Source organism: Etheostoma spectabile, chromosome 7 (genome assembly GCF_008692095.1).
Source record: "Etheostoma spectabile isolate EspeVRDwgs_2016 chromosome 7, UIUC_Espe_1.0, whole genome shotgun sequence".
Taxonomy (NCBI): domain Eukaryota; kingdom Metazoa; phylum Chordata; class Actinopteri; order Perciformes; family Percidae; genus Etheostoma; species Etheostoma spectabile.
In genome coordinates this window covers 17,855,676-17,864,687 of record NC_045739.1, presented here as the reverse complement: position 1 = coordinate 17,864,687, position 9,012 = coordinate 17,855,676, and the positions used below count along the sequence as shown (strand labels likewise).

At 39.3% G+C, this 9,012-nt stretch overlaps 1 protein-coding gene across 5 annotated transcripts in view; it reads left to right on the top strand.

Moving 5' to 3' along the window:
• clcnk (chloride channel K) overlaps positions 1-6,669 on the top strand; it is an 18,079-nt gene extending 11,410 nt beyond the window's left edge. For 2 of the 5 annotated variants that reach the window (XM_032521614.1, XM_032521613.1), the window contains exons 16-20: positions 2,261-2,394; positions 2,808-2,878; positions 3,288-3,368; positions 5,376-5,462; positions 5,665-6,669. In XM_032521614.1, the coding sequence (XP_032377505.1) occupies positions 2,261-2,394; positions 2,808-2,878; positions 3,288-3,368; positions 5,376-5,462; positions 5,665-5,703 (412 nt within the window). In that variant the 3' untranslated portion in view covers positions 5,704-6,669. Of the gene's footprint in view, positions 1-1,958; positions 2,236-2,260; positions 2,395-2,807; positions 2,879-3,287; positions 3,369-5,375; positions 5,463-5,664 lie in introns of those variants that run through there. The other 3 variants (XR_004332821.1, XM_032521616.1, XM_032521615.1) reach the window with 3 other exon arrangements.
• The last annotated feature ends 2,343 nt before the right edge of the window (positions 6,670-9,012 follow it).

Sequence of the window (9,012 nt, the reverse complement as noted above, 5' to 3'; positions counted from 1 at the left end):
ACCAGTTTTTTAAACATTATTTAAAGCTAAATGTGACAACATGTTGCTGTTATTTTCAGCGTGAGCCGCTTTACAAACGGCGCCCCATATACCAGCACTAAACATTGGTATTACATCCTTCTATCTAAAATATTAACTATACAAATTAAATTTAAAGTACAGTCTAATGACAGATTATCCATAAAATCAGTCTGAAACAGAAGTGCTTTCCCCAACCCAGGGTAAACGTTTCATTGTTCTTAATCCTTCTAACTGAGTCACAGTTATCCAACTGACATGTTAAGAATAGAAAAAGCAAGCTAATGACTGTCTAACCTTCTATCCTGAAATGCCATGTGCTACCTAATGTTCACTCACAGCATCGCGGCAGGTGGAAGGATTGATTTTTACCAGCTTAGAAGCAGGCCAAGTAATGGCTGAGTCACTGGTATTGATCAAAAGCCCCATCAACCACCACATATCTACTATTCTCACTTTATATTATTGCAGAAAAAAAGCATTGAGGACATTTCTGCATTCAAAACTGTTTATTCATGTCTGAAAGTAAAGCATCTTTAATGCATTAAGCTCTGGGAGAAATCCATTTTTTCCAGACAGTAGCCTGCATCTGCCAAGACATTCACTTATGATGATGATGTTCTTTTCCTATTAAAATGCAAATGGGAAAGTAAAAACACTCTCCGTTTATTGATGTGGTCTTTGTAGCCTACTGTTGGCCGCAACAAAATGATCCGCCACTAGCTCTCAACATACCAGTTGTTAATAATCTACTGGTGTCACAGATGAGGTATCAAAGGGAGATCCTTTTGGATTTTCAGTTTTCCTCACCAGGCCTCCGCATGCCTCCACATGGCTCTCTCACACCCTTCCCCGATATGTGAAATACCTGCGCTTTTTCCAGACCGACCTCACACAGAAAACAGAGCTGGGGACTTGAGTTTCAGACTCTGACGTGAGTCACACTAAAGCTGCGCACACAGTGACTTGACTTGACTTTTCCTGAAAAGACTTCAGACTCGACCACTTACCTAACCCACCTACGTAACACGTAATACGTAACATGTAACACGTAAAGTATCTGCTGCACGAGGCCACACATGAGAGAGGACAACAAACATGTGACCGCAGAGGCATTTGCTGTGCCGTTCATCATCATTTTTGGCTTTGAAAACTTTAGACAACAAGGCCCAAACAAAAAAAAAGCAAGATAAAGTATTCTGGCTCAACCATGTTTGATTTAATCAGCCACCTGGAAACATATTCTAATAAATACCAAACATGTTTAGCTAATGTTGGCTTGCTTCTTGCTTTAGCTACAACCTTGTGAGGTCAACTCTGACTGTCGTTCGACTAATGTTTTGAAAAAATGAATAAGTGTTAGTTTGCTGTAAAACGGTTACAGGCTTCTTGTTGATCACGTACTGTAAACACTACAGTTTTATTTAGTGGATGTAACCCTGGCTTTGAGAGTCTGGGGGATGTGTTGACTTACAGTAGTTTATAGGCTGCGATTAGGCCAGTTCAAGATGAGCCAGATCAGAATCAATCAACGGCGATCGCCACCCAATGCAAAGCGTTTTGTCACCGTCCCCTGGCTGCTTCTGCCTGCTCTTGTCCACTTTCATCTCGAACAAGCCTTTTAGTTGTAGATGTAGTGCACATTACATGGTTGTGCGCTGTAAGTGGAAAAATAGGTTAGTTGTTCCTTTTAGCAATATTTTCCTGATACCCTGAGTACCTCAATATTTGCTCTGTACTGTGTGTTCAGGTTACAAGTTAATACAGTTATTAACTAAAGTAAAGCATTACAGGTTCTTTTTTGTCATATTGCAATAGCCTGTTTACACTAACTATACATTAAGTATACTCCAAACAATTAATCATAGGTGATAATGGATGATAATGGATACATGAGTCATAATAATATATTACATGCTTTAAATCCCTTGTATATATAGCTATGCAGTGTTTTGAGCAGCCTGGATGGAATGCAGCAGGTGATACAACACTCATAACTACGAGACTTGAGACTTGATTTGGACATTAGCTCAGAGACTTGTGAGCATTTTTGCCAGAAAACGACCTTATAGGTCCATTGTGCAAGCAGCTCATAACAACCCAGAATTACATAGATTTTGTAAATCTTTACAATGTGAGAATAGTATTAAAAAGGCATTAACCTCCATAGAAATGTATTGTTTCATTCAACCACAGCTTCTTTTTTCTTCCAGGTGTGACATGATTGATCTCTTTTTTGCAGGCTTCCCTCCACCCCAGTTGGACAGGTTTTGGGAGTGAAATCAGTGCAGCTTAAGAAAGCAGCTGGTCCAGTGGAGATGCAGCATGCTGTCAACACGAGCACTGACACCCAAATACCTGTTGTGGACTCACATGGTGCACAGACAAAGATTTTTTACCCTAGTCTTCTTGCTAAGGAAGTCATATTTTGTCTAAAACTTCCCACAAAAAATAAAATATATTTTAAGAAAATGTACATGTACACAAAAGATACATGCTGGACAACCCCATAGTTATGACACCACATAGAGTTCCCTGAAATTGATGAGAGTAATAATGGAAAATTGTAACCGTTTCAAAAGCTGCAATTCAGCAGTGTGAAAGTTCCTCGATAAAGAGTTGACAATTGTGAGAAAATAGTCAATTGGCCGGCTGAGCTGCAATCACATGGATGAATTTTTATGTTTGCAACAGAGGACTCACATCCCACTAGAGAGCTGCACACACTCTAAACTGTTGCATCGACCGTGGCTGAGAAAATTGATTTCCTCTCCTTTCTTCTGTTGAAGAGTCGCAGATTGTACTGGGCGTTGTTCTCCGATCAGAGCTGCTGACGTTCCTGCGTCACTGTAAGACTGAGGTAAAAGGCTGGCTGTAGTTAGACAGCTGCGGGGTTCAGAGGAAGGTAGAGGAGGGAACTGTCTGAAGCTGTTTAAAAGGCAGAGCATGTCTTTACAATCCATTTGGCATTGACTGAATGTAAAACAGCAGCAGAAAAGAGGATGGGAACAGGGTGTACAGACAGGACTGCTGGCTAAAAGGCTAAAACGTAAAAGCTCATTTTATGACCATTTTAAAGCTCTACGTAGTCACAGCAAATAGAGCTCCTTCAATGGGTTTACAAAAAGTTTTCAAGTAATAGAACTGTAAATCATAACTTCTCAAATATTACTTATATATATATATAATACTTAATGCTATTGCATAACAAGCATGCATCTGACAGTATATGCATACAAAGGTGAATATTCTTGTGCTGTTCTGTGCAGACTCTGGAGAAACATCTGGATGAGGTCTGCTGCATTTACCCAACATCTGTCCTGTTATCACCCCACAACACCGTTCAGGAGGTAGGGAGACTTTGAGAAAATAGTATAGATGAATTTAAAGGAATAGTTCAACACTTACTCTTACTCAAATACTCATAGAGCTAGATGCAGTTATCTTACTGTGGCTTACCATAAAGAATGGAATTTTATTTTATTTATTTGTTTATAAGGAACCATATACAGGTTAAAAATAAATGTCACCATTTGTGGCATTGCATCAGATTGTATCTTAAAGCTAATGCATAAGCGTTCCCTTGGCAGGTAGTAGGAGGAGCTAGCTTGGTTTTCTCCAAAGTTCCAAACAAAGTACACTTAGCAGCACCTCTAAAGCTGAGAAATTAAAACTTTGTGTCAGGTGTATTTATCCGGACACCTACATGAATGTAAGAAAATAAGATAAATTGTTGTCACAAAATGGTTTTGGCATGTCACTCACAATAAAACAGCAAATGTAGGCCTATTAATTAGTGAGCTTTAATTTGTAAAGAGCCAAGCTAGATGTTTTCCCATGTTTCCAGTTCTATGATAAGCTAGGCTAACTACCTCCTCACTCCATAAGGTGGCATTATTTGATGGGAACAGATTTCCCCCTTTTTGTTTTACATAGCCCTGTCTCTGCTGAATTATTTTTATCCCCATTGGGGACAAAATGTATCCCCTCCTCAAAGTGATCAGTGCTACTTCACCAACAGACCATGAGCTATTATATACCTAAAATAGAAGTATTTTAAACTGAATAATGTGCTATAACGTGAATACGTAGTGCCATAGAAGGATAAAATCTGGGCGCAAGTTGCTGGTTTTATTTCGCCGCTACAGAGCTCCAGGAGGCCGGCTACCAGCTGTTGAGCTGCCAGGTACACAGGTACAGGAACCGCCAGATGACGGTCCTTTCAGGGGCCATGGTATTGGAGTTTAGCCAGAAAAAGGGAGCATCATGTAGCAATGACAGTTAAGTTTAGGCACCAAAACGACTAGTTAAGTTTTCAGAAAAGGATCGTGGTTAAAACACTGAGGAACAAACGAGAGTTTCCTGGGTGAAAGTATTTTGTATTCGCCACAAATTCAATTCAATTTTATTTATAGTATCAATTCATAACAAGAGTTATCTCGAGACACTTTACAGATAGAGTAAGTCTGGACCACACTCCAGAATTTACAAGGACCCAACAGTTCTAGTAGTTTCCTCCAGAGCAAGCAACAGTGCGACAGTGGCGAGGAAAAACTTCCTTTTAGGCAGAAACCTGGGACAGACCCGGGCTCTTGGTAGGCGGTGTCTGACGGGCCGGTTGGGGTCACGAAGTGAATGCCGCTCTCCGGCTTGAACGCGCTATGTTTTATGTTGACACCACATTGTGCTATTTGATTTTGAGATTTTTCATTCGATACTCAAGTTCATAAATAAGTGTTCTGGCATGGCTGGTCGTGAGTGGCACTATAACACTGGCATTCGGAGGGGGAGTTAAATCTTGCATGTTTTGTTTTGTTGTGCAAGATCAAAAAACGCCCCTTCCACTGTTTTTTTTCAGAAATTGCACCCTGGGAATGAGTATATATGATATGACAATATGAAAGGGGTCATTCATAATGAGAAACCTACAGAGAATAATCAACCAACTCTGCAGATGCCCTCTGCTTTTTAAGGAGTTTTAGCTCATCATTTAGCTGTCCGGCTTATAACTTTACAGTTTTGGTTCACTGTCTCGGCTCTCATAGAATTATTTTCTTTTCAAAAAAAGCTCTAAAAAACAACTATGCACTACCTACTCAGAGAATTTGACTATGATGAACACAGTGGAAAATTCAGCTTGAGTCAGAAATTTCCCTCAGGAGTTGGTACATTTTCCAGGTGGCTCAAAACACAACTCCAAATGAATAACATTGGATGTTTCTCCGGGTTTGCAAGTTTATGATTGGTATCAATCTTCTTGTCCAAGAGAGAAAATGAATACGCATATTTCTCAAAATGGTGAGCATCATTTTTATGAATCAGTTACTTCAAATCTAGTTTCCTTTGCGTCCTTACAGGCCTACAGTTGCCTGAGTCTGATTGGAGCTCAGACCTTGCTTGTCACTGACAGGGGAAGACTGGTTGGGGTCATCACATGGCCACAGGTAAGGAGTGTTTGCTTAAAATATGTGTATTCACATTCACCACCGCTCAAAAGTATAATACTCAACATTTTCTTAATGACACATACAGCTGTATGGATTTGTTGACAATATGCATGGTGTTGGAGGCAAATGGCTACTTATGAATTCAAAGCTGTCCCTTCCCTCCCTCCCTCCCTTTTTCTCCCTCTGTTTTCTCCTCCAGATGAAGAGAATATTGGAAGACTTGGCCAAAGAAATCTAAGCAGTGACACACAGGAAATAAGCTTATCCTTTTTTATCTTTTTTTTAAGCAAACATAAATCCGTCTCTGTCTGATAAGTTGCATAGCTCCGATAATGATACCACTTCTTCATTACCCAGGCTTAACAGTGTTTGCGCACATACAAAACTGTCATCAGCATAAGTCTCCTATAATAACATTTATCAGAGCTTATTGTTTTGCCTTGTATTATATTAAACAGGATCTGGTCCACTGAGGTGATAGCACACTATCTCATTGACGGATCCACTTTGTGACATAGAAATATGAATGTCTACGCAGAATATGTGTTGATGTAAAACCAATTAACACAATGTAACCCTGTTGATGTATTTTTAAGAATTTGAGATTGACTTTGTTATCTTCCATGCAGTCTTCGGTTTGAATGTCCTTGGGATAAGTATATCATCACATATCCACCATGCCCATATTACCTGGTTTGGCAACATGTAATTATCAACATCTTGTAATGATGCCGGTGGCTCACTCAACTTTAGTTTTTCTATGATTTCGGTTTGGAGTCCCGAGTTAAGCGTCTATTTTGAATTTTAAGATGTCTGACTTTAGCACCCCCCAGTGGTAGAACCATAAAGTTCATTGTGGCAATTCAGCAATGCACGCCTCTGCGCCTCCCTGAGAGCAACACGTAGCGTGCACCCACATTCACCCTGAAAAAGAAAGATAATTAATAATAATAATAATAATAATAACAATAATATGAATTACAAATCTTCACACAGAGGCTTTGACGTAAAAATATTGAGTGATTTCTCATGTTCACGCCAGTTGCCTTGGTGACGAAGTTCCTGCACATTGTAATCAAATCTTGATTGCACTCCAAACTTTTTGTTTGGGTTTTGCTGGTGTGATAATTAAAACTCAGGACATTTTTGAATACTGAATTACAAACGTTACAAATAAAATCAAAATAAAATGTTTTACAAAATCATCAACTTGTATTATATTGTTGCCTAAACCTGCCAAAAGAAAACATCTGAAGGGAAAATGATTAGATTGCACTCACCAAAGCCATTTTAGTAAGATGATGGAAAATATCACTACGTCACACTTCAGAAATTAGATTAGGGATTTGAGATTATTAAAAGTAATACATCACACTTAAGGATGCAGGGGGACTATTATGCAAGATTGCATATGCAATGCAATTATTATGCAAAAGGTCTTTGCGCAACTCATTTTCTAAGGACATTTAATAAGAAACATATTGCTTTATGCTGCATTCAGGGCAGCCCATAACCAGAGCCACTGGAACATATTTTGAATTGGGGGTGCTGACAAATTTCCAGAGTGAAGTTTTCAGCCAAAGTCAACCACCACACACCTAGCTGCATCCATCCCATTTTATTTAGCTGTATAGAGATTCAATTAATTATAAATAGCCTATCCAGGACAATAATTAGCCTACTATAGACAAGTAGCGACCGTCTGTAGCCTACTGTTGACTAGCCGGGAAAGTTCCCATAACTCTCTTCACTCATCAGCATCAGAGGCACGCAGCGCGCCGCACTCTTGGCAAAATCGGCAGATTCATTCTAATCAAATTATGTGTTTATGTCTTACTCACCAAATTGTAAAATGTATTACATTTAATTTCTAATGAAAGGGATTAGGTTTATATTAATAATCAATTTGAGAAAAATAAATGTTTTTTTTTTTTTTTAATTATGGTTGTAGTTGTTTGTTCTTTTGCTAGGGTTCTTTTGTTCTTTTGTGTGCCACGGGAATTAAGGGTGCGGAGGGGCACCCTCCGCACCCTTAATTCCCGTGGCCATTCCCGTAACTCATGTTTTCACAACCTCGTACACATGAAAATGCCCTGGAACGGCAGTCAAACCTGTTACTACTTGTGAACTTACCACGTATCAGATTGTTGTACTCCCAGTTACAGTTTTGACGTCAGACACATAAATAACGTTTTAACCCCTGTTGATTCTGTACAGACACCGGTGATTAACAGTAAGAAATGGAAATAAATAGACATAAATAGGCAAGGTAACACATAGCACATGGTAATCAAAACAATACACATACAATTGTGTACTACTACAGGTTATTAAATGAAGCCCAAAATATGTTGTCGACTAGAAATCGCTAGTCTGAGCTAACGCTAGCTAATGTCAACATTAGGTAGCCGCTAGCTAGCTAACGCTAGCTCAAAGGGATTGTGACTTTGCCTGAAACGCTACCAAGTCGTGAGTCGTGACAAAAGTCGTAACTTACGGGCTAAAAACTGTGTCTGGAACGCAGCATAAGATTGTACATGCAACAGGACTCTAATCTGTATATAAGAGCAGCTCCAGTCCCGGTTTCCTGGTGATTCCAGACTGAGTTTTTTAGACACTATATTGATTTTAATAAAATAATCATTCTGTCTGCACAAAAAGATTCAACACTACAATAACTTGCAGCTTGTCAGAGTGAGACTGTCTGACATGATACTGTCACATTTCTTTTGCAGAGCTAGCCGTTGTTTTTGCACTGTGGAACTAACTAGGCCTCAAATCAGTTGCCTGTTCTGCTTCAGGATTTTTCTTTCATGATGGATGTGATCACCCAGCCGTGCATAGCCTTTTGTTCCATTTTCTGAGTGAGATAACAAAAGAGAAAGAATCTACGACGCACCACGCACCACCACAGAGCTTCATGTAGTGTAAACCATGCTAAAAGAAACACCATGGCAAGTATCACCAACACCTCCATTCTCCAACCATCTCACACTCTCAAACACACAGGCATGCTGACACATGTGCAAATACACACTGACCATATGCACGCTGACAGGTTCTGTGTACTTCCCCCTTCTTGTTTTTCTTCACTCATCTTTTTTCTGCACCCATCGCTCTCACACTAACAAGTGTAAATAATAGCTAACCAGTGGTGTAGTCTACGTGATACGAATGGATGCACAGTATACCCACAAAAATTTTTCCAGGATTTCCATACACCCACTTAAAATGTCCAATGACACTCGACAACGTACTTTCCGTTATAGGTTTGATATATTTTGAAATGTCATCTGTGATTTTAGGCTAAATAAAAGTATTTCCAATGTAAATTGTTGCCTAAAAAGGAAGGAAATGAAGTCGTTGATGCACAAAACTTCCCTTCCACTGTAGCTAACCATAGCTGGGACTCAGACATAACTGTGTGTCCGCATTTCTTTCAATTTTTGGTTCTACTCCAACTGCTTTAGGTTGAATTTAATTGTTCAATCATCAATGTGAAGGAAAAAGGGATCAAAAACTGAATTGTACAGTCTTGTACAACACA